The sequence below is a fragment of the Rhincodon typus genome, chromosome 43 (assembly GCF_021869965.1).
Source record: "Rhincodon typus isolate 14 chromosome 43, sRhiTyp1.1, whole genome shotgun sequence".
NCBI lineage: Eukaryota > Metazoa > Chordata > Chondrichthyes > Orectolobiformes > Rhincodontidae > Rhincodon > Rhincodon typus.
The window spans coordinates 1,621,309-1,647,629 of NC_063374.1; the positions used below are offsets into that span (position 1 = coordinate 1,621,309).

General features: G+C 42.3%; 1 protein-coding gene across 3 annotated transcripts; it reads right to left on the bottom strand.

Annotated features, from left to right (window-relative positions):
• Window positions 1–7,649: 7,649 nt before the first annotated feature.
• LOC125487624 (zinc finger protein 239-like) lies at window positions 7,650–26,320 on the bottom strand. Of its 3 annotated transcripts, none has more exons than XM_048619511.1 (2): window positions 13,321–13,652; window positions 7,650–8,769 (listed from the first exon to the last, which is right to left on the bottom strand). In XM_048619511.1, the coding sequence occupies exon 2, from the start codon at window positions 8,658–8,660 to the stop codon at window positions 7,791–7,793; it is 870 nt and encodes a 289-aa protein (XP_048475468.1). In that variant the 5' UTR covers window positions 8,661–8,769; window positions 13,321–13,652; the 3' UTR covers window positions 7,650–7,790. The 3 variants fall into 3 exon arrangements, with proteins under 3 accessions (XP_048475468.1, XP_048475469.1, XP_048475470.1); XM_048619512.1 differs by lacking the exon at window positions 13,321–13,652 and adding an exon at window positions 25,100–25,352 and having other exon boundaries at window positions 7,651–8,769; XM_048619513.1 differs by lacking the exon at window positions 13,321–13,652 and adding an exon at window positions 25,361–26,320 and having other exon boundaries at window positions 7,687–8,769.
• Window position 26,321: the final 1 nt, after the last annotated feature.

Genomic DNA, 26,321 nt, shown 5'->3' on the forward strand with positions numbered 1-26,321 from the left:
CTGAAGTTAGTGGTAGAGTTCACTATGGATTGCTGTTAGGACTCCTTTTCCTGATTTACAGAAGTGAACTTGATGTAATTGAAGCAAAGGCAAAAAGTATCGAAGAAAATCCCAGGTCTGGCAGCATGTGTGGAGGGAAAAACACGATTAATGTTTCGAGTCCAGTGCCAGACTCAAAACAGTAGCTCTGTTTCTCTCCACGGATGCTGCCAGATCTGCTGAGTTTTTCCAGCATTTTCAGCCTTTGTTTCCATTTTCAGCATTTGCAGTTCTTTGATTTATTTTTGATGGAACTAACCTTTGTGTACAGGGGATAGTTTTAAATTTTGCATAATTTTAGATAAGCTCAGACTGGGGACAAGTTCTCTATACTGAAGGCCATTAGTGAATCGCTTGGGTTCCTACAACAATATGTCAGCTTTTTCCAAGTGCCAGTCCCATAAATGACCAGATTCATTTGGCTGAATTTCACAAACTGCCTTTGTTTTTGTGGGTTCTCTCTCAGTTGTCTTTCTCTTTTAAGTCAGTTTCACAGGATAAGAGAAGGGGAAGATTTGCAACCAGGGAACTGAAACCAACCATATCTGGAACTGACACTTGCCCAATTTATCACAACTTGTGATAGAAAAATTAACATGGAAGGAAAAAGCACTGATCACAGTGGAGACAAACCGCACATGTGTTCTTTATGTGGGCAAAGCTTCAGTCGATCACCTGGCCTGTCAAAACACAAATGCAACCACATTGGGGAGAAGCTGTGGAAAGGTGTGGATGTGCGATGGGATTCAATTATCCCTCGGACTTGGAAATTCATCACGCAGTCACACTAGAGAGAGACCATTTACCTGCTACGTGTATGGAAAGATTCTCTTGTTCTTTGAACCTGCAAGTTCACACTGGGGAGAAACCATTCATCTGCTCCATGTGTGGGAACAGATTTGCTCAAGCATCCAACCTGCTGACACACCAGCGAACTCACACTGCAGAGAGGCCTTTTTAAATGCCGGGACCATAAGAAGTGCTATAAAAGCTCCAGCAAATGGATTATCCATCAACGTGTTCACACTGGGGAGAGAACATTCATCAGTTCCATATGTCGGAAGGGATTCACTCAGTCAGCCAATCTACTGACACACCAATAGGTTCATACTGACAGGAGACCTTGTAAATGCCCAGAATGTGGGAAGTGCTATAAAAGTACTGAAGAACTGTTGCATCATTAACGTATTCACACACAATGAGAGACCATTCAGGTGCTCACAATGTTTGTCTGGGTTCAGGTAATCATCACAACTCACTGTACACTAGTAAGTTCACACTGGAGAGACACTAATCGCCTGCTCAGAGTTTGGAGGAGGATTTACTCAGTTATCCACACTGCTAACACCAGTGAGTTCACAGATAACTACAGTGATTGGATTTTGCTGTTAATCGCATCCAAGACTGAACGATGTCCATTGGGGTCTGTTTCTATTGATGTTAATAAACTCCAACCCCAGTTACATGTGCTAATAATATGAAGAAACACGACGTATTGAGTCTTGTTAATCTCTAACACAGGCTAGTTCCTTTTGAAGGACTATCCCTGTTAGGTTTAGATGGGGGAGATGGTTGGGTAAGTCAGAGACCTTCTCCTAGACCTAGCATCATAGAATGCCTACAGTGTGGAAAGAAGCCATTCTGTCCATCAAGTCTTTACTGACCCTCTGAAGAGCATCCCACCCAGACTGAGCCTCTACTCTTATCCCTGTAACCCCGCATTTTTACCATGGCTAATTCACCTAGCCTGCACATCCCTAGCCACGACAGACAATTTAGCACAGCCAATCTGCCTAACCTGTGCATCTTTGTGACTGTGGGAGGAAACCGGAGCACTTAGCTGAAACCTATGCAGATGCAGGGAGAATGTGCAGACTCCACGCACTCCGTCACTCAAGGCTGGATTCCAACCTGGGTCCCTGTGAGGCAGCAATGCTGCCCCCAACCTGCTCTTGGTTAAAACAGCAATTTATATATCCATGGAATCTGGAGCCCATGAGGGGTCACCCTAGCTGAACAGAAGAAATAGAAGTAGGAAAAGGGGGCCGGTGGCTCAGTGGTTAGCACTGCTGTGTCACAGTGTCGGAGACGAGTGTTTGATTATACCTTTGGGTGACAATCTCTGTGGAGTTTGCACTGTGTCTGCATGGGTTTCCTCAGGGTGCTCCGGTTTCCTCCCATAATTCAGAGATGTGCATGTTAGCTGGATTGGCCATGCTAAATTGCCCATAGTGTCCAAGGATGTGTAGGCTATGTGTGTTAGCCATGGTAACTGTGGGGTTACAGAGATAGGGGAGGGGATTGATTAAAGTACCTACAAGGTCTAATCATGGAGAAAGGAATGATGGAGTTTATAGTAACATGTTTCAGAATAATAGCTGTATTTCGTTTTGGGAAATACCAGATGTAGTGGACCTTTGGGCTCTTGTGGTCGTATTCCTGCCTATGGGCCAGTAGGTCCAGGTACACATTCCATCTGCCCCAGAGCTGTGCTGCAAATTGTCTGAGCAAGTTTTAAAAATATTTACAACATCAAATTGATGGAATAAATAATGTTGATGATTGTATCAATGTTGTCATGTTGCAGTATTTTTTTCCTTGGAGAGTTCCATTATTTGTCATTTTCTGTTCATTTCTTCATGTCTCATAGCCTCTTTAATTCCATCGATATTTCCACTTTTCCATTTTATATTACTCACTCATCCAGTTTCTTGCGCTCCTTGGTCTATTTTTATTCACTTCAATCAAGGACATTTAACTTTGATCTATTTCTTTTTTGCTACTTTTTAATATTCCCTCAACAAGCGTTTATACTTAAAAACAGATTATTTTATAAAGAAATTACAATAGATGGAGAAAGGATATTTGTCTATCTGCTTCATTCTTTATCTCCCACTCTACCCCAGAGATGTGTTTGAATCTTTGACTTGTGTTTATAAACAATTAACTGTTTCCTTTCTAATCCAGTATAAAATACTGATAAAATAAATAATTACGTCCAAAATTAATCTGCCTTTTAAAAACTGAACTTTAAATATGAAACAAAACTCACAAGACCAGAGAATATAAGAACAGAATTAGGCCATTCGGCCTATCGAGTCTGCTCCACCATTTGATCATGGCTGATATGTTTCTCAACCCCATTCTCCTGCCTTCTCCCTTCAACCCTTGATCCCCTTATGAATCAAGAAACTTTCTATCTACCTCTTAAATATACTCAATGACTTGGTGTCCACAGCCTATTGTTGCAATGAGTTTCATAGATTCACCACCCTTTGGCTGAAGAAATTCACAGTAGCTCAGTGGTTACCATTGTTGCCTCACAGCACTAGGGACCCAGGTTCAATGAGGACTCCGAAGTCCTTTTGTGCTTCAGATTTCTGAAGACTTTCCCCATTTATAAAATAGTCTACCCCTTTCGTCTTCCTGTCAAAGTACATAACCTCACTCTTTCCCACATTGTATTCCACCTGCTAATTTGCCCACTCTCCTAACCTGTCCAATTCCTTCTGCAAACTGCCTGCTTCCTCAACGCTACCTGTCCATCCACATAGACTATTTAAAAATTACTGTAAATTCTATCTGAATAAAACTTCTGAGATTTAGTTTGCTACATTATTTTCCAAGAAATTATTATATATTTATAAAAGAATCTCAGGTGTTCTGGGAACATAGGACTGGGAGAAGGCCATTTGGCTACCTTGCCATTCAATATGGTTATAGCTGATTGAACATGTCACAGCCTTGTACCCACCCCATCGCCTTTATGTGTGTCATCGGTAATCAGAAATCTATCACTTTCTACATTAAACGTTCTTAAAGACTCAGCTTCCACATCCCTCATGGTAGAGAATTCCAAAGGTTCATAAACCTCTGAGTTAAAAAAAGTGCTCCTCCTCTTGGACTTAATTGGCATCTCCCTTATTTTTAAATTGTGCCCCCTGGTTCTAGATTCCCAACACAAGGGAAATATCTTACCTTCATCTACCCTGTCCATACCTTTAAGAACATAAGAAATAGGAGCAGGAGTAGGCCATCTGCCCCATAGAACCTGCTCTGCCATTCAATAAGATCATAGCTGATCTCATCGTGGACTCAGCTCCACTCACCCACCTGCTCGCCATAACCCTTAATTCCTTTACTGATCAAAAATCTATCTATCATTGCCTTAAAAACACTCAATGAGGAAGCCTCAACTGCCTCACTGGGCAGGGAATTCCACAGATTCACAACCCTTTGGGTGAAGAAGTTCCTTCTCAACTCAGGCCTAAATCTGCTTCCCCTTATTTTGAGGCTGTGTCCCCTAATTCCTTGAAATTTTGTAAGTTTCAACGTGATCTCCTGTCACTTTTTTGAAACTCTACAGAATACAGACTCAATTTTCACAATCTCTCTTCATAGGATGATCCTGCCATTCCTGGGACAAGTCCAATGAACCTTCGTTGCATTTCTTCTATGGCGTTATTATCTTTCCTGAGAAAAGGAGATCAAAACTGCACAGTGCTCCAAGTGCGGTCTTACCAAGCTCCTACTCAATTGAAGCAAGTCTTCACTATTCCTGTACTCAAATTGTTTTACAATCCTAATAGCTTGTTGCACCTGCATGTCAGCCTTCAGTGACTTATTGACAAAAACAACTAGATCTCTTTGTACATGGACTCTTCCAACTTTTTACCATTTATGAAATACTCGTACACATCTATTTCTTCAAAGTGGATAACCTCATTTTTTTTACATTATATTCCAACTTCCATGTTCTTGCCCAATCACTAAACTTGTCCAAGTTGTCCTGAAATTGCTTTCCACCTTCCTCAAAATGCACATTCCCAATTGGCTTTGTATCACCTGAAAACATAGAAATGATACATTTGGTCCCAGCCTCTGCTGGGCCCAAGAACTGATCCAAGTTAATCAAAGATGATTTCTCATTAGCAAATCTGTGCCAACTCTACCCAATCAGATCATTATCTGATGTCTATCGAGGAGTCTATTTATCCCATACTTTATAATAGATTCTAGCATTTTCTCGACAGCTGATGTAAAGCTAACAGGACTGTAGTTGCTAATTTTCTCTCCTGCTCCCTTAAGTAATGGAGTGATGTTTGCTATATTCCAATCTGTTTCTTACTGCTTAAATAATTCTATTCATACATGTTTAGTGTACAAAACCTGTGATCTTAGTTTGCCTCACAATCAGAAAATATGTCTCTTATAAAACATGGATGAGCTTCTCTTCAGAGCTTTGTTGATTAATGCAATATGAAATCTAAAACTGAGCCATGCAGATAAAGAGTACCCAGGTTGAATTTTCTCTGCCCAACTGGATGATTTCAGTCAACTTGACAATTGAAATGGCTTTGGTGCCTTGGATCCAGGAGGGGAAAACTTCAGCATGGGACAGTGACGTGCCAGAGATTTCACATATCTAGATATGAAATAACAACATATTTGGGTTGGTTACTTCTGCAGTTAAACAATCTTGTTCAGTAGGTTCACACATAGTAAACACTAGTTTCCATTGAACTGTACCCCTTAGCTCCAGAAGTGTGTCATAACATTTCTGAACAGGTTGATTTAAAAAATAATTTAACAATCATCCCTTCCAAAATGGTCAAAGCAAACTACATGCTGTCACCTGTGTGAACCAAAATGTGAGTTAAATTGCTGCCTACAGCAGAGAAACAGACAGATCTACAGCAATGTGGTTGACTGTCAACTGCCCTCTGAAATGACCTAGCAAGGCTCTCAGTTGTATTAATTATGAAGTCTCAATAAAGAAATGAAACTGGTTAGAAGCCTGAATCGACCTCGGCACTAGAAATGACAATGGCCAAAAACAGCCCTGTCGACCCTGCGAAGTCTTCCATATTAACATCTGGGGGTCTAATGCCAAAATTGGGAGAGCTGTCCCACAGACTAGTCAAACAACAGCCTGGCATTATCTGTAAGGTATGATTCCATGAGTATGACTATGTCCCAGGCGTCACTATCACCATTCCTGGATATGTCCTGTCCCATCGGCAGGACAGACCCAGCAGAGTTGGGATGCAACATTGACTCCGGATCCCATTAAGTCTCAGGGCATCAGGTTAAACATAAGCTGTTTACCATGTACCATCCTCTCTCAGCTGTTCAATCAGTACATATTGAACAACACTTGGAGAAAGCACTGAGGGTGGCAAGGGTGCAAAATATACCCAGGGTAGCGGTTTTCAATGCCCACCACCAACAGCAATTTGGCAGCAGCACTACTGATCAAACTGGTAGGGGCTAAAGGACACAACTGCTTGACTGGATCTGCGGCAGGTGGTGAGGGAATCAATAAGAGCAAAAAACACACTTGACCTCGTCCTTACCAATCTGTGGGTGTATATGTACGTGACAGTATCGGTAAGAGTGACCACCGCATTCCTTGTGGAGATGACATGCCGCCTTCACATTAAGAATACGCTCCATTGTGCTGTAATGCATTATTACTGTGTTAAATGGGTGTGGATGTGCACAGATCATTGAAGGTGGCAGGACAGGTTGAGAGACCAGTTCATAAAGTGTACAATGCTCTCGGCTTTATTAATAGGCACAAAGTACAAGGTCAAGGAGAAGATGTTGAAATTTTGTAAGATGATAGTTAGACCTCAGCTGGAGTATTTTGCACAATGTGGGCAGCACATTATAAGTAAGATGTGAATGCACTGGAGAGAATGCAGACGAATTTATACAAATGGTTCCAGGAATGGACAAACTTCAGTAATAAGAATACATTTAAGAAGAAAAGTCTGAGAGGAGATTTTAAAGGGGTTTTCAAAATCATGAATGGGATGGACAGATAGGAAGAAACATAAAAGGGACAAAAATGAGAGAGCATAGATTTAAAGTGATGTGCAAAAGAAGCAAGAGCAATGTCGGGGAAAAACATTTTTCACAGTGTGAGTAGTTAGGGTATGGATTGTGGGGCCTGGAAATGTAGACGAGGTAGGTTCAATTGATGCATTCAAGAGGATATTGGATGATTATTTGAAATGGTGTTCAAAGGTCTAGAGAAAAAGCACTTGGCATGGGGTAATGATGCTCATTTGAAGAGACAGCGCAGGCACAATGGGCTGAATGGCTTCATTTAGAGGTGCAGCAATTCTGTGACTCTGAGACGAGAGGGAGATTGGAGATGGGGCAGTAATTTTCAAGAATACAGTGGTCGAAGGTTTATTTTTTGAGCAGGTGGTGATGCTGGCCGATTTGAGGAGGAGGTACAGAATTTGGAAAGAGAGAGACCTTTGAACAAATTCAGCAACACAAAGAGGTTAAGGGATCAGGCATTTTGTAGCAATACGGTCAATGGACCAGGTGGTGGGATGGATGAACAACAGCAATACTGACAGCGTGTGATGGGACAGAGGAGAAAGTGGTGCTTGGGCAAGGAAGATCTGTTGAGGCACTTTGCTGCCAAAAGGAGAGAAGAAGCTGATTAGATGATCTTAATCTTAGTGACAAAGAAGTTCCAGGAGCTCCTCGCACTTGTTATTGGAGGTGAGGATGGAGGAGACAGGAGAGGGACATCCCAGCAAAAGGAACTAATTTCTGTTAGCAATATTTAAAAGACTTGACAAACTATGTTGAACACAAAGCTGATTTATTTGACTTTTATCCAGAATATTAATGCCTATGACTGGACAGAAGTTTATTAGTATCAGCAGGAACCCAATGAATTTGGTGCAGTCTTTGATCTGATTAACACCAGAATCTCATCACTGCAGTTATTTATGAATTCGCTGGTGTCTCACCAAGGTGGATGACTTAGTAAATCCCATTCCACACTCGGAGCAGTTGAATGGCCTCTCCCCAGTGTGAACTCGCTTATGCTCTACTAGACTGGATGAAGTCGTGAATCCCTTTCCACACAAGGAGCAAGAGAATGGCCTCTCTTGAGTGTGAACTCGTTGGTGTCTCAGCAGGCTGGAAGACTGAGTAAATGTGTTTCCACACTGTGAGCAGGTGAATGGTCTCTCCCCAGTGTGAACTCGCTGGTGTCTCAGCAAGCTGAATGATTGAGTGAATCCCTTCCCACAATCGGGGCAGGTAAATGGCTTCTCATTACTGTGAACCTGCTGGTGTTTCTGCAGGTTGGGGAACTGAGCGAATCCCTTCCCACACTCGGAGCAGATGAACGGTCTCTCCCCAGTGTGAACTCGCTGGTGTACTGTGAGGTGAGATGATCGTCTGAACCCAGACCCGCACTGAGAGCACCTGAACGGTCTGTCATCAATGTGAACACCTTGATGGCGAATCAGTTCTCCAGAACTTTTATAGCATTTCCCACAGTCTGGACACTTGAAAGGTCTCTCGTCAGTGTGAACTCGCTGGTGTGTCAATAAGTTGGATGACAGAGTGAATCCCTTCCCACACTCTGGGCAGGTAAATGGCCTCTCTCCAGTGTGACTGCGTCGATGAGTTTCCAACTGAGATGGGGATCTGTACCCCTTCCCACAGTCTTTGCATTTCCATGGCTTCTCCCCAGTGTGACTGCACTTGTGTCTCGACAGGCCAGATAATTGACTGAAGCCTCGTCCACACACAGAACACGTGTATAGCTTCTCTCCACTGTGAACAGTGCTTTTACCTTCCATGTTCACAATCCAATGTTATTCAGGTTGTGGTAAATTGGGTGACTCCATCAGATCTTGATTTGATTTTGGGTTTCAGTTTTCCGACTTCAAATCCTCCTGTTCTAATTCCCTGGGAAATTGATTTGAAACAGAAAAAAAGGGAATGAGAGAAATCCCAAACAAATGCAGGTCATGAACTTGATCTGGATGTATCTAGTAATGTGTGGGAATGGCACAAGTAAAACGTTGACCATAAAAACCGTAATACTGTCATACCTGTCCACCCTGCCTTGGCTTACACAAGACTCCAGTCTCTACATAAGTGAAAGAAACAGAGGTGAAGAAGTAGGGGTTCCACATCCTGCAACATGACCAGGACTTTGACAGAAAATCCCAAACAACCTCCATCACCTAGAAACACTACATCCACAGCCAGATGTGAACTCCATCAGCTACAAGTTCCTCTCCAATTCACACACTTCCTGACTTGGCCAACCTGCAGAATGGATGAGAAGAAATTTCCTCTGTTTAAACATTGGGAAGACTGAAGCCATTGTCTCAGTCTCTGCTACAAAAGCCAATCCCAATCCTGTCTCCGAGCCTTTGAGGCTGAACTGAATTGTCATAATCATGGTGAAACGTTTCACTCTAAGGGGTGTTCTGACCACAAATCTACATCATCTAAATGTCTTTGCACTTTAGTGAAGGAATCAGGGAGGGTGTCACTCAACTGTAAAATTGCTAATGCAATGCCCTTGTTTAAGAAGGGAGGGAGACTGAAGACTGGAAACACAGGCTGGTTAACCTGATCTCAGTAGTTGGTAAGATTTTACAGTGCATCATTAAGGATAAGATTACGGAGTAGTCGGAAGTCCATGATAAAATAGGGCTGAGTTAGTGGGGCTTTGTTAAGGGGGTAGATCATGGCTAACAAAGCTGTTACAACTTTTTGACGTGGTAATGAGCAAGTCAGACAAAGGAAAGCCAGTGGGCATGATCTATTTGGATTTCCAGAAGGCCTTTGACAAGGAGGCTGCTAAAAAATATAAAGCACATGGTATTAAGGGCAAGGAACTGGTATGGATAGAGGACTAGCTGACTGGCAGAAGGCAGGGAGTAGAGACAAAGGGATGTTTTTCAGGATGGCAGCCGGTAACTGGTGGAGTTCTGTACGTGTCTGTGTTGGGACCACAATTATTCATGTTATACATTAACGATCTGGATGAAGGAACTAAAGGCATTGTCGCTATGCTTGCAGATGACATAAAGCTATGTGGAGGGATAGTGTTGAGGAAGCAAGGAGGCTGCAGAATGATTTGCTCAGGCTAGGAGAGTGAGCAATGAAGTGGCAGATGGAATACAATGTGGGAAAGTGTGGGGTTATGCACTTTGATAGGAAGAATAAAGGCATAGACTATTTTGGAATTGGGAAAAGGCTTCAGAAATCTGAAACACAAAGAGACTTAGGAGTTCTAGTTCAGGACTCTCTTAAAGTTAAGATGCAGGTTCAGTTGGCAGTTAGGAAGATAAATGCAATGTCAGCATTCATTTCAAGAGGGTTGGAATACAAGAACAGAGATGTACTGCCAAGGCTGTATAAGGCTCCAGTTATACTGCATTTGGAACACTGTGAGCAGTTTTGCACCCCATACCTAAGGAAAGATGTGCTGGCCTTGAAGGATGTCCAGGGATGAAGGGCTTCTCATATGAGGAGTATTTGAGGACTCTAGGTCTGTACTCAATGGAGTTTAGAAGGATGAGGGAGGATCTGATTGAAACTTACAGAATACTGACAGGCCTGGAGAGAATGGACGTAAGAGAGACTGGGACCCAAGGGCACTGCCTCAGATGAAGGGGAGAACCCTTTTTAATTCCAAAAAGGAGGATCTTCTTCAGCTAGAGGGTAGTTAATCTGTGGAACTCATTGCCACAGATGGCAGTGGAGGCAAAGCTATTGAGTATATTTCAGAGAGAGATAAATATATTCTCGATTAGTAAGGAGATCAAGGGTCACAAAGATAAGGCAAGAGAATAGGGTTGAGTAACACTGCAGCCATGATGAAATGGTGGAGCAGACTTGATGGACCGATTGGATTAATTCAGTTTGTGGTTTTAATAAAAACAGAAAATGCTGGAAAGATCCAACAGGTAAGGCTGCACTGATGGAGAAAAAGATTGTAAAGGTTTCATTTCAGGATGATAATCCCTCAGAAATGAGGAAAGAGAATGGAGGGAGTGAAAGGCAACAGGGGGTGCTGGGGAAATGGGTGAGAGGAAGAAACAAAAGAGTAAGTCTGTAATCAGGCAGATCCACCTAAGTAACATCGGCCAACTTTGCTTCTGTTTTAGCTGTTTCTGAAACTCTCATCAGTCCCTTTTTTACCGTGTACACTTGATGATCCTAACACCTTCCTATCCTAACAAACTTGGGATCATATAATCTCTGCTGCCTTCTTCCTCACACCATGACCCTTGTATCCATAGAACCTAGAACATAGAACATTACAGCGCAGAACAGGCCTTTCGGCCTTCGATGTTGCGCCGACCTGTGAAACCAATCTGAAGCCTATCTAACCTACATTATTCTATTATCATCCATATGTTTATCCAATGACCATTTAAATGCCCTTAAAGTTGGCGAGTCTACTACTTTTGCAGGCAGGGCATTCCACGCCCTTACTACTCTGAGTAAAGAACCTACCTCTGACATCTGTCCTATATCAATCCCCTTTCAATTTAAAGCTATGGCCCCTCGTGCTAGCCATCACCATCCGAGGAAAAAGGCTCCCACTGTCCACCCTATCTAATCCTCTGATCATCTTGTATGTCTCTATTAAGTCACCTCTTAACCTTCTTCTCTCTAACGAAAACAGCCTCAAGTCCCTCAGCCTTTCCTCATAAGACCTTCCCTCCATACCAGGCAACATCCTGGTAAATCTCCTCTGTACCCTTTCCAATGCTTCCACATCCTTCCTATAATGCGGTGACCAGGACTGTACACAATACTCCAAGTGCAGCCGCACCAGAGTTTTGTACAGCTGCAACATGACCTCATGGCTCCGAAACTCAATCCCTCTACCAATAAAACCTAACACACCGTATGCCTTCTTAACAACCCTATCAACCTGGGTGGCAACTTTCAGTGATCTATGCACATGGACACCGAGATCTCTCTGCTCATCCACACTACCAAGAATCTTACCATTAGCCCAGTACTCTGTATTCCTGTTACTCCTTCCAAAGTGAATCACCTCACACTTTTCTGCATTAAACTCCATTTGCCACCTCTCAGCCCAGCTCTGCAGCTTATTTATGTCCCTCTGTAACCTGCAACATCCTTCCACACTATCCACAACTCCACCAACTTTGGTGTCATCCGCAAATTTACTAACCCATCCTTCTGCGCCCTCATCCAGGTCATTTATAAAAATGACAAACAGCAGTGGCCCCAAAGCAGATCCTTGAGGTACACCACTAGTAAGTGAACTCCAGGATGAACATTTCCCATCAACCACCACCCTTTGTCTTCTTACAGCTAGCCAATTTCTGATCCAAACCGCTAAATCACCCTCAATCCCATGCCTCCGTATTTTCTGCAATAGCCTAACATGGGGAAGCTTATCAAATGCTTTACTGAAATCCATTGCTCCTTAACTCTGCCTACTGATCCTCCTGGTTAAGCAAATCCTCAATATTAAAATTCACCTCTGAAATACAACAAAGAACTGCAGATGCTGGAGATCTGAAGCAAAAACATAATTTGCTGGAGAAACTCAGCAGGTTCTAGCAGCATCTGTAAGAAGAAAGCAGAGTTAATATTTCAATCTGATGACTCTTCAAAGAGTTGGACATGAAGTGTTAACTCTACTTTCTTCCCCCAGTTTCTCCAGCAACTTCAGTTTTTGTTTAGAATTCACCTCCTTGTTCTTTAATTCCTCCACACGCTTTCCCTCTCCATTTCTACATATTCAATTTTTTCCCCACAGAAGAATCTCAATCCTATCACTTTCAAAAGCTGTCCGTATTCATGTTCTGATTAATCAAGTGACAATTTCAGATCTTGATCTGGTTGTTCTTTTGAGTATCCCATTGAGAAAAGTTTCTCTTCTGACCTCCTATAAAAGGAGCTCTCAAGAGGTGGGCACCGCGGGAGATACAGTTCTTTATTCCCTCCTCCAGCTACATTTTGATTTAGTCCCTCTCCTCGCTCCCTACCACGCCATCACTTTTGATGGTTTGCATTGCCTGTGCTTTGCATGTAAATATTGAATTGGCTGCATGCGTGTTTTTTTTACTGGCGGTGGATAGTGATTAAAAAAAAATGCAAAAGGGAAAGTCACCAAGATATCGCTCAGTTGTGTGTGATAACACTTCTGGTAGATCGAAAAAAAACAAAATTAACAGTTCACAAAATCCATCCCTATGAATCTAGGACCTACCACATTTTTTGGGGGTGGGTGAAGAGAGATGTAAGTAATGTGATAATATCACTGGATTAATAAAGCAGAGGTCTGGATTAAAGCTCCGGGAATGCAGGTTCAATTTAATCACAGCAGCTGGTGGAATTTAACTTCAGTGATGGATGTGGAAAATAAAGCCATCTCAGGAAAGGTGGCCATGAAACTCTTAAAAATTGTTGTAAAAGCCCGTGCTAGTAGGGGAGGGGATCTGTCATCCTTACCTGCTCTGGCCCACGTTGGACTGCCCATTCTCAGCTATCGCGCTTTCATTCTCTTCCCGGCCCCGAGAAACGCGCATGCGCATCACCAACTGCCCCCAACAAAGATGGCGGCCCTTGACCAAGGACCTTCACCGGGAAACGCGACATCAGCGACTACCCATTCGGGGTTAACCCGGGACCAGTCGTTCTTTATTCGGCCCTCGGCCTGTCACTACGTGTTTATGAAACCTGCCTGCTCACAACACCTCCTCCAATACCCTCCTACAATTGACTTTAGCTCACGGATTGGGCTTTCGAAATATTCGCGTCATCGCAACCGGGAATCCGCAAGGCGCATGCTCCAGCTCCTGCGCATAGACCCCACCCACAATGCGCAATCATCTCGTGTACGCAGGATAAGGCACAATGGGACCTTGGAACAGAAGAAGGCCATTCAGCCCATTACAACAAGGTGCAGGGCTGGATGGCTGTGTTCATCCAGCCCTGCACTTGTTGTCTCGGATTCTCCAGCATCTGCAGTTCCTACTATCTCTCATTCAGCCCATTTACCAGTTTCTTTCGTCGTGAATGCTGCGTGAGATACCTGCCATTTGAAAAGCGTTGTTGTTGAATAAAAGAATGCTTTGTGATCTATCACGATTGCAGCCGTAGGGATAAGATATAACATTCATAAAATCCTTACAGTGTGGAAGCCATTCAGCCGATTCAGTCCACAATGACCACCTGTCATCTTGCATTTCCCATGGCTAAATCATCTAGCCTACAAATCCCTGAACACAATGGGCAATTTAGCATAGCCAAACTACCTAACCTGCACATCTTTGTGACTGTGGGAGAAAACTGGAGCACCCGCAGGAAACCCACGGCAGACATGGGGAGAATGTGCAAACTCCACACACTTGCCCGAAGCTGGAATCAAACATGGGTCTCTGGCTTTGTGAGGTAGCACTGCTAGCCGCTGAACCACCACGCTGATTGTTAAGTCATCCAGTTAAGTCTAAACTCAGTGTCAAGAAATGGGTAAAAATGTCAAACCTACTAGCTTTTAATCCTTAGATGTGTTACCTGCTCCACCTCCCCACCCTGGTTTAACTGACAGGTGGGATCTTGACTCAGATTCTGTGGAGTTGTGCTGTTTACAGCCTCTTGAGCAACTCCGCAAGCTCAACAATCAGCAAAAAGAATTACTGTTGCTGCTTCTGTTCAGGCAGATCAAAAAATTCAATCTTTACTTTGAAAGTAGGGTCACAGAATGTAATGTTTAATGCCAGTAAAAGGCAAAATGACTGTGAAAGAAGCAACTTTGATGTTGGGAAATGTAAACTGATAGCAAGTCACAGCAAAGACCTGGCAAGATGCTTTGAGAGGGCAGTTGTGCTTCAGTGGTTAGGAATAAAACTTGTGGTACTAGAAAGAGCAGGAATAAATAAAAACAGTGGATGCTGGAAATCTGAAACAAATACAGAGAATGTTGGAGAAACTGGCAGGTCTGGCACATGAATGGAGAATAAAACACAGTTAATGTTTTGAGTCGGATAACCGAAGGCAATATACTGTGGATGCTGCCAGACCCACTGAGTTTCTCCAGCATTCTCTACGCTTGTTCTGATATGACTCTTGTTATCCAGTGGTTACAACCCTTCTCTTTCCCTCCTCAACATTTGTTCCCACCCCTATGTGCTAGCTCTGATGTGAAACTCTGACTAGAAACTCTGATTAAAAGGCAGAGTTTCTCTTTCTTTGCTGTTTCCAATGGCTGGGATTTCAAAACCAAACTATGATGGTAACAGTACTGAACCCTAACCGCTAAAACACCGGCGAAGATGTTGACAACACATGTAACTTGTCTTAAAGACATAGCTTTTGCATTTTTTCATTTCAGATCACTTTAACCAGAGATAAGTTTCTCCTACAAAATGACCTATCAGTCGAACACAAACTTCCCAGCCACTGATAGTGACTCTTGCTGTTTGATGGAACATTTAATTTTCCTTAAGTTCCTAAAGCCCAAACTCTTTCACCAAGCATGTCCTCACCTTCCCTAACATGTGGTTTGGTGTCAGACTTTGTTATAGATATGGAACAGCATAGTGGCTCCTTCACAGTGCCAGGGACTCAGGTTCAATTCCTTCCTCGAGCGACTGTCTGTGTGGACTTTACACATTCTCCTCATGTCTGCATGCATTTCTGCTGGGTGCTCTGGTTTCCTTCCACCGTCCAAAGAGGTGCAAGTCAAGTGGATTAGCCATTGTAAGTTGCCCCATAGTGTCCAGGAATGTGCAGGCTAGGTAGATTAGCCATGGTAAATGCGGGGATAGGGTGGGGGGCTGGGTCTGGGTCTTTGGAGGATTGGTGCAGACTTGATGTGCCAAATGGCTTTTTCCCGCACTGTAGAAATTCTTTATTTTCTCATCAACCTGTTCAAAGATGTTATTACACACCTCTGGAGCAGGTGGGACCTGAACCCAGACTTCCTGACTCTGTTCTGTGTCTGAGAAAAGATTCACTTGATCATCCAAACTTCTAACATATATCAAGCTCACAATGGGGTGATGTTGTTCCTCTGCTCAGTGTGTAGGAAGAGATTCATTCATTCATCCTGTCTTCTGATCTACAATGGAAACAGTGCAGGCATGATGCACCGAATGGTCTCATTCAACATTGTAACAATTCTGTCAGACACCAGAGCACTGACACTGGGGAGAGGCCGATCAAATGGTCTGTGTGTGGAAAGGGATTCACTGATTCTTCCTCCCTGTAGAGGCACCATTGAGTTCACCCTAAGGAGTGGCTTCCCACCTGCTCCACCTGTGAATCGGCGATTCACTCAATCCTCCAGTGTTCTGAAACACCAGTGAGTTCATATTTCATTGGCAAAGATGGAATCTTCTGTTGCAGCTTTAATCACATCCAGGATTGAATCTTTTTTACTTTCTAACTCTGGATTCTCATACCTTCAGTTCTCATACCTTTAGTTACACTGGTAAACCCATTCCAGCTCTCTATACTGGGGAGTACAAGAGTTTCTTTCCCTGCTAGGAAGGTTTTGGTATCACACTTCGGATCACAAAACTCAAAGTCCATTCTGCTCGTCACTTTCTGTGTCTGAACTTAAAATGTGTCCCACAGCATCTCTCCTATCTTCGATGTGTGAATCAAGCATCTTATCTGCAAACCTGGTTTAACTTTTAATCCAGTTAGCTTTTGCATTAAACAGCAGGCTGGTGCTGTTCTGAGGAAGGGTCACCTGACCCGAAATGTTAACTCTGAATTTTCTTCACAGCTGCTGCCAGATCGGCTGAGCTTTTCTAGCAACTTCTGTTTTTATAGCTAATGTTTGCTGTTTGCTCCTGGACTGCACTATATTTTGCCTGTCATGGAAAACCATCGGCCTAGTAGAATATTTGCTGCTCTGAGATGTGGGTGTGATTGATTGGTGAGTATGTAGAACAATACAGCACAGTAACAGGCCCTTCAGCCCACCATGACCATGATGCCATTCTAAACTAATCCCACCCGCCTGCACATGGTCAGGGGAAGCTAGATAAGTGCGAGAGGGAGAATGGGAATAGCTGGTAATGATGGGAGATTTAAATCTGAAAAGATGGGAAGATGCTTAAGTAGAACATAAACCCAGTATCGACTGGTTGGGTTGAATGGCCTGAGATAGCCAAGGTCTTTTTCCAAGGGTAGGGGAGTCCAAAACTAGAGGGCATAGGTTTACAGTGAGAGGGGAAAGATTTAAAATTGATCTGAAGGGCAACGTTTTCACAAAGAGGCTGGTGCATGTAAAGGAATGAGCTGCCAGAGGAAGTGGTAGAGGTGGGTATAATTATAACATTTAAAAGACTTTTGGACAGATGAATGGATAGGAAAGGTTTCAAGGGATACGGCCAAGCACAGGCAAATGGGACTAGTTCAGTTTGGGATACCTGGTCAGCATGGACGAGTTGAACTGAAGGGTTAGTTTCTCTGCTGTATGACTCTATCATGTGTGATATTGAAATATTGATGTACACCATTGAACTCTGAATCCAATGTATTGTTTCTGTTTGTGTCTGGAAGCAGCATGGTCTTAAGCTGAAGATAAAAACATTAAACCTCAGCTGGCCAGTGTCCTTACCATCTTGCTGCATGGTGCAGAACCCCTGGGTCTGCTGTATCAAAACTCTGGACCACTGCCACCAAAGACACATGAGGTCCGTCTGGAGAATTCGAAGAACATATGACTAGGTTCTCAATCAAGCTGGGTTCAACAGCATGGAGACCATCCTCCAGAAAACTCAACTCATATTGTCAGGTCATATCTCCCACACAGATGATAACAGAATCCCCCAAGCAGATCATCAACAGGGAACTGTCCCAGGGTAAATAATATCCCAGGGTAAATATAATAATAACCAATGATTAGTACAGATGGGAGTGACAGGAAATGGAACTGACAGGGAAAAACAAATTCTCCTTCCAAAACTCTGCCATGAAATTCTCTCTTCGAAGAACACAGCAGCCAACTGGCCCATATGAAGGCTGCAGTGAAATCTGGTCCACATCTACAGCATCTATACAAAATTCACAATAAATGACATGTCCCAAGGTAGGCTAGAGGTGCCACAGCTGTAGATGCTCCCCTATCCCCAATATAAACTGCAGTTTCTGTGGCTATCCAGGCTGCTCGCAATTTGGTCTCTTCAGTCATGACTGATAGAAGACAATGAAATCATTTGCAGCTTGGATATACTCATAGGACAAGGGGTCAACCCCAACATTATGCCCTTTCTCCAAATCAGATGACCACACTCTACCTGTATTATCACAAAGCTGTTAATAAAATCAGTGAAAGACAATCTGTTTTTGGGAGCTTGACTATCTGATTTCTGAAACCATAAATTCAACATTTAGAGTCAACAAGATGAACAAGGAAACACACCACAACCCAATCCTTGGGCTCAATATTCACAGGATAAATATGGCATAAAGGCAAAATACTGCAGATGCTGGAAATATGAAATATAGGAACAGGAGTACGCCATTCAGCCCCTCAAGCCTGTACTGCCATTCAGTGAGATCATGACTGATCTATTACTTAGCTCCATATATCTGCCTTTTGCCCATATTCCTTAGTACTCTCGTTTAACAAAAAATCTCAGATTTGAAATTAACAACTGATTTAGAATCTACTACCATTTGTGGAGCAGAGTTGCAAATATCTACCATCCTTTTTACATAGAGGTACTTCCTAAGATCTCTCCTGAATGGTCTAGCCCTAATTCTCTGACAATGCCCCCTAGTTCTAGAATCCCTAGCCAGTGGAAATGGTTTATTCTTATACACCCTGTCTTTTCAGAGAACTCTGGAGAATTACAGGAGAGATTGAACAACTTGAGCATAAAGAACAGAGAAAGATTCCAACTATGAGAAACCCTCACTCATTTGTAAATAATTGCTGACTGGTTCAGCTGTTAATTTCTGTTAACATTGAAATCAATGGAGAGTGAGGCATCAGTTATTTTAGAATGATAAAATAAACATTCCCCTCCATAATCCTGCAAATTCACTCGCAGGATGGATGCTCCAATATCACTATCTGCTCTGAGGTCAATGTCTCCAGCATTAAGGCACTGGGTATGGTCAGTGCATTGAGATATGACATCTGCATGCCTGACAGAAGACTTCCAAAATAAGTTCTCTATTCTGAGCTTCATTGTGGCAAGCAGTTACCAGGAGGGCAGAGAATGCACTTTAAGGATGTCCTCATTACCTCCTCAAAATCCTCACTTACTTGTGGGATTCTCTAACCCAAGCACAAATAAACTGAGAAAACATTTTAAGCTGATACACGAACAACTTTCCCTCATCAGAAGGTCAGAAGTGCGGATGTCTGCTGATGATTGCACAATGTTCAGCACCACTCCCCAGATACTAAAGCAGGCCATATTCAAATGTAGCAAGGCATGCACAATATTAAGGCTTGGGTTGAAAAGTAGCAGGTAACATTTATACCACACAAATGGGAGGCTCTGAGAAGCTATCGGTGGCTCAGTGGTCAGCTCTGCTGCGTCACATCACAGTCCATGGATGTGCAAGGTAGGTGGATTGACCATGCTAAATTGTCCATAGTGTCCAGGGATGTTTAGGTTAGATGGGTTAGACATGGGGAAATGCAGGGATAGGAGAATGAGTCAGGGTAGGATGCTCTTCGGAGGGGCGGTGTGGCGGTGTACTTATTCGGCTGAACGGCCTGTTTCCACACTGTAGAGATTCTATGATCTATGATTTATAATAAGAAACAATTCATTATTGCCCCTTGACATTCAATGGTGTTAGGACTGTTTCACTGGAGTTTAGAAGATTGAGGGAGAATCTCATAGAAACCTATGAAATTCTAAGTGGACTAGACTGGGTAAATGACCAAGAAGTCCAGAACCAGGGATAACAGTCTAAGGATATAGGATAAGTCATTTAGGACTAAGATGAGGAGAAATTTATTCAGTGTTAGTTATTGCATTTACAGTGACAACACCAACCAGCTACCTCATCTCTGTCACACTCCCTAGGAACTGTCTGTGGCCCTTCACAATCTTAGACAAATATTTAATCTCAAAATAAATATAGAAGCATATGAATTAGGAGCAAGAATAGGCAATTCAGCCCTTTGAGTCTGCTCTGCCATTTGACATGATCATGGCTGATCTTATCCTGGTCTCAACTTCACTTTCCTTCCTGGTCCCCATAGCCCTTTATCCTGCTTTCCATCAGAAACATAGCTATTTCTTTCTTGAATCTGTTGATGGCTTCTGCCTACACTGTAGTCTGGGGCAGTGGGTTCCACAGATTCACAACCCCCTGAGAGAAGTATTTCTCCACATCTCAGTTTTGAACCTACCTCCTTTCACTCTATATCTATGGCCTCTTGTTCAAGACTGTTCCACAAGGGGTTCAATGTCCACTTTGTTAAAGCCCTTTGGCATTTTATATGCCTCAATCAGATTCCCCCCTTATTCTTCTGAACTCCAGCGAGTACAAGCCCAAGCTATTCAACTGCTCATCTTCTGACAGACCTTTAACCCCTGGAATCAATCTGGTGAACCTCCTCTGAACTGCCTCCAGTGTCACCACATCTTTCCTCAACTAAGGAGACCAAAACTGGACACAATACATTGGTCTCACCAATGCCTTATATAATTGTAACAACACTTCTTTATTTTTATTCTCCAGTCCTTTTGCAGTAAATACCAGAATTCAATTTGTCTTTCTTATTATATGCACTGACGCACTTTGAATCTGCTTCCCATCAAATAATAACTTGTCCTTTTATTTTTCCAGTCAAATAGATAATCTCCAGCTGCCAGATTCTGGCCCTTTCTCCTAGCCTATCAATATTCATCTGTAAACTCTTTATCTCCTCATCACAACCTGCTTTCCTAACTATTATAGTACAATCTGTGAATTTTGCTAGTTACATTCTGTCCCTGCTTGCAGATCATTTATGTAAATCTATATCAGACCAAGAACTGAATCCTTCAATTCTCGCCTAGATACAGTTCACCATTTATCCTGACCCTCTGCTTTCTATCAGTCAGCCAATCCTCTATCCAAGCCATTACTCTACTGTTAACCCCCTGGGATCTAACCTTCTGGATCAGTCTTTTATTTGGTACCTTGTCAAATGCCTTCTGGAGTTCTAGATATAACAACATCCACTGGAGATAGACTTATATGTAGTATTTTGACATAATGACACAAAAGACAACTTTTTCACGTAGAGGATGGTTCATGGGTGGAATGAACTGCCAGAGAAAGTGGTAGATGCAGGTACAGTTTACAACATTTGAAAGATATTTGCAAAAGTATATGAACAGGAAAAGGCCAAATGCAGGCAAATGGGACCAGTTTAGTTTGGCAAACTTGGTCGGCATGGAGAATTGGACTGAAGGGTCTATTTCTGTGCTGTGTGACTCCCTGACTCTGACTCTATCCACCTTACTGATGACGCCCTCAAAGTACTCCAGCAAGTTTGTCAAAGCATGACTTGCCCTTCATGAAACTGTGCTGACACTGGTGAATTGAGCTTTGTTTTTCCAAGTGTTAAAATGAGCTGATCATCACATTTCCACATCATACCGATACGAGATATTTCAATCTCCATAACATTGCTGTTGCCACCTCATCTGCTGCTAAAACTCTGTCCATACCTGTGTCAGCATTAGATTTGTCACCTCCAATACATTCCTGACCAGCCTCTCACAATCACCCCTCTCCACCCAGAAATGTGGCATCATCTGAAACTCGGCTGTCTTGTCTGCTTTCTCACACTAAGTCCAATTCACCCATCACTCCTGCATGCACTGATCGATATTAGCTCTTGGCCAAAGAATGCTTTGATTTTAATATTCAGATACCTTGTTTCAAGTCTGTCCATTGCCTTGTCCCTCTCTTTTTGTAACCCCCCCAGTTGCAATACCCTCTGTGCTCCTCTCATTTTGGCCTCTGTACCATCCCTGATTTTAATTGTTCTAATAATGACTGTGACTGTGTGCAAAACTTCAAAATTTCTTTCCTAAATGTCTGCTCCTGATTCAAGATGGTTGTTCAAAATCTGCCTCTCCAATCAAGGTTTTGGAATTTACACTCGTATCGTCCTGCATGACTCAGTGTTAAAGTTTGTTTTATGAAATTCCTCTGATACCCCATGGAGTGTTTTATGACTTTATTACATTAGTAACTTATGTTTCTACATTAAATGCAGAGAATGCCGAAAAAAACTCAGCAGGTCCAGCAGTATCAGTGGAGAGAGGAACAGAGTTTACATTTCAAATTCGATGTGATTCTTCTTCAGAACCATTAAGATAAGCCTTAAATCATTTGGACTCCTCTGTGGATAGTATGTGGCTATTGAGAAAGGAACAATTTGTAAGTTTCAATGTGGTTTTGAGTAAAAGTCAATCAGTCTAAAACTGATCTAAGACTAAAACCCACTGAATTGGCAGGCAAACAGAGCCAAAGGAAGCCATCTTAGAAGAGGTGATTTGTTGACAGTAACCACTTTATATATCTTGTTGTACTGACAATAAATGAGGCAAAGCTGTAATGGATAATTTGAAGACAGCAAACTTCAATTTGTTTTAATTGAAGTCTTTGGATGAAACAATCATCATTTAAGACAAAGACTTGGTAAAATTCAAGGAAGGTGAGTGATCTATTTTGGAGTTTGGACTGTTGGCATGTTGGTGCTTGTTGCTTTTACGTGGGGTTTAAGAGGAAAACAAAAGGGTCAGGAGGTCCTTCCTGAACAGTGATCGAATTCAGAGGGCAGGTGACTGCAAATTCCCAGAGTTTCAATGGGTAATTGTGGAAACTGCAAAGTTTATGACAGAGGGATGCAAGTGCTGGAAAACATTGCATTGCTTTTGATTTACAATAATCAAGGATTAATTTTCACCTCAAAAAATCCAAAGATTGAAAGCTTTGGGAGCAGTTTTGGAGGAGACCTGACTGGGATCGGAAACATAGTTTCTGTCCAAGAAAAGAGTGTAGGACAATTCTGGGAAATTGGTGTCAAGTTATAGTTTGTGAAACTTCCAGACCAGGAGTGTTGAGTTAGAAATAGAAAGATGATTAAAAGACTGAGAAAGTCTAAGCTTTCACGTTTTGGCATATTCATGTATTTACAGGGCATAACTGGACAGAAACAGTTGAATCAATCCTGACAACTTGATATAGAAGGGTGGCTTCTCTGGATTTGGATTGCTATATATTATTTTATTGTGAGGACTGAGATTAAATTCACACAAGTCAATATTAGATATAATGCTGTAGTGTTTTATGTTAAAAATTAAACTAAAGCTTTCTTACACACTTTAAGTTAGAAATCAAAAGTTAGAATGTGCAGGCTTTATACCCTTGGATCTTTTAACTACAGAATGCAGAACACAGCTTTAAAATAATTGTTTAAAAAAAGCAGGGTGAAAAGGAGAAATTATTTTATGCAGTGAATTATGATCATCCTGAGGACATTGGAATCATACAGTACAGAAGAGGCCCTTTAGCCCATCGAGTCTGTACTGCTAAAAATACACTAAATCTACACGAATCCTGCTTTCCAGCAATAAGTCTTGAAGGTTTACACACTTTGAAGTGCTCATCCAAACAACTTTTAAACGTTGTGAGGTTGCCTATGTCAACTATCTTTCCAGGCAGGGCATTCCAACTACCCTCTGAGTGAAAACAAAATCTTTCCTCAAATCCCCTCTAAACCTCCTGCCTTTCATCTTAAAATTAATATGCCCGAATGTCTGGTGGAAGCAGACCCACTTGTGAAAATGATTTGGGCTTTTCCTCAATAAGGAAAAGTTTTAAGGGTGAGGGGGAAGGAGCAGGGGAGTAGGACAGATTGGTAACATTTTCAGACACAGTACAGGCACAATGAGCTGAATGGCCTGATGATTCTTTTGTATGGAACTATTATGAATAATTAAACTATTACTGAATCTTAAACTAAATCTTAAATTACAAATGGAGACCATTCAGCACTAGCTCTTTCAAAAAGCAATCCAGTGAATCCCACTCCTCTTTTTACTACATGTCCTTGGACATGCCTTCAACCGATCATGTGGCCTGAGATACAGTCACACCCGTTTGAACTGAAGCATCTCTCTCTCACACACACAGCCTTTTTTCCCTTCATTCATGGGATGACGGCATCACTGGCTAGGCCAGTGTCCATTGTCCATCCCTACTTGCCCCGAGGGCAGCTGAGAGTCAACCACATTGCTGTGGGTCTGGAATCACGTATAAGCCAGATCAGGTAAGGATCGCAGTTCCCTCCCTTAAAACACATGTGTGAACCAGATGGGTTTTTCCGACAGCCAACAATGTTGGGCCTAGTGCTGGAAAGTGGGATTCATGTAGATTTAGTGTATTTTTAGCAGTACAGACTCAAAGGGTGGCTTCTGTACAGTATGATTCTAATGTCCTCAACATCATCATAATTCACTGAGTAAAATAATCTCTCCTTCTTTTCACCCCAGAAAGTGGTGGCTGTGAGGGCCTGGACTGTTATCAGACAGCTGTGAGGTCTCTTTAAATTTCCTTTTTTTTTGGTTAATGGGTGTGGCCTAATGGACTGTTCTCTGATGCCTGATCGCTGCTGCAAAACAAAAGGCCAGAGAAAAGTTGGACATTTTTTTGTTTTTGTAGTCAATTTTGTCAGTAATCAGGATCTGCCTGCATCAATTATCAACATCAAAATGTATTTACAATTATGATTATAGAATATTAATGATCAAAGTTCTTTTGCATCAATAACAAGGATCCTGTTACATCAATGCTCACAGACTGATTACATTAATATCTGCTTGCCATTGTATTTACACTCAGTCCTATTACATTACACATTGATAATCAGAACACTATAATGTTAACAGTCTGGTGCATATTGTATTAACAAACAGGATCTTACTTGAGAAATATTCAGTGTTATACTATTACAATAATAACGGCTCTATGACATTAATAACCATGATCTAATTAATTATATAGTCCCTGTTACATTAATAACCAGTTGCCCAGTCCATTATTAATCATGAAATTATTACATCAATAATCAAGATGCACATAAATAAAAGAAAGATTTATTTCAATAATTTAGCCTGTATTCTACCAACAATCAGGTTTGATTAGTTATTTGCCAACTGCATTGATAACCCCGATTTTATAAAATGAACAATCCGGGTTGTGTTAATCATCCAAGTACATTAATAATCTGTTAATAATCACCTACCTGTCTCCCACTTCACCACCTTCAACAACTCTCACACCTCTCCGAAACTCATAAAGTCTGAGGCTTTGAAGGAGTCACACAAGGAAGTGGTTTGGGAAGGAATTATTTAATAAAACCCCGTATGGGCCTTTAAATGCACTTGTTGTTCAACGTTACATCTCCCTGTTTTATCTTCCGGAGAAAAATTGTTATTCTTGGCTGTCCGGAAGAGGTGTGGGTTGCTGATTTTGGCATTGGTGTTTGTTTCACGCTATTCCTTACCCTGAAATTGTCGGAAATGATGCAGTCAGACAGTCCAGTACAGGACACGTGGAGTGGATCAGACCGAGGAGCTCTGAAGGACAGACAATTTCCCCAAAATCTTATTCAATTTGGCCCTACGAACAGCACTGAGTGTTTTAGTGAGCTCGACAAACATAAGGTAAGGGCGTATATCCTGCTCCCTACTTCTGATGCACTGGTGACTGGAGTGTCCAATTTCGATCGGCCAGCACAGGAACTGTACTTTGCTTTTGAATGCACTCATTCTGAAAGTAGAGGACGTCTTTTAAACATGATCTTAGTGAAGGCTTTCCCCATGATACTGACTGACATATCCCTGCAGTTAGTACAAACCCCTCTGTCGCCTTTCTTCGTTCAAATTGAGATGTTTTTCCATCACACATGTCCCATTGGACAGATCTGACGTCCCAACAGAGGAGGAGGATGAGCTCATGAAAGCGTGGTGGTAGATGGGACTTTCTGTGTTTGAGCAGTTCAGCAGGAGTTCCGGTAAGCTGGAGCAGCCTCTCTGTTTGTGAAACAATTAATAGCCTTTGCAGCCTTTAGGGTTCATTGCCCAACTCAACCATGACAGAAAGCTACAGGTGAGCTACAGGTGGGAGATGTTAGTTTCATGGGAGTATAACTCTCAGTCACGTTCAACCCAGCCAGGACATCTGTTTAGATCTGTGAGGACTTCATTGTGTGGCCGTTTCATCTTTGGTGATGGCTGGACCAGATGGAGAAATTTCTTTGAGATAGTAAGAACTACTGATGCTGGAGTAAGAGATAACACAGTGTGGAGCTAGAGGCACACAGCAGGCCAGGCAGCATTACCCAGAGAGCGGTGAGCCTGTGGAATTGCTGCCACAGAAAATGGTTGAGGCTGAAACACTGAATGATTTCAAGCTTTTCTTCATTCACTCAAGTGGCATGGGTGTCAGTAGATATAGTTCTTAAG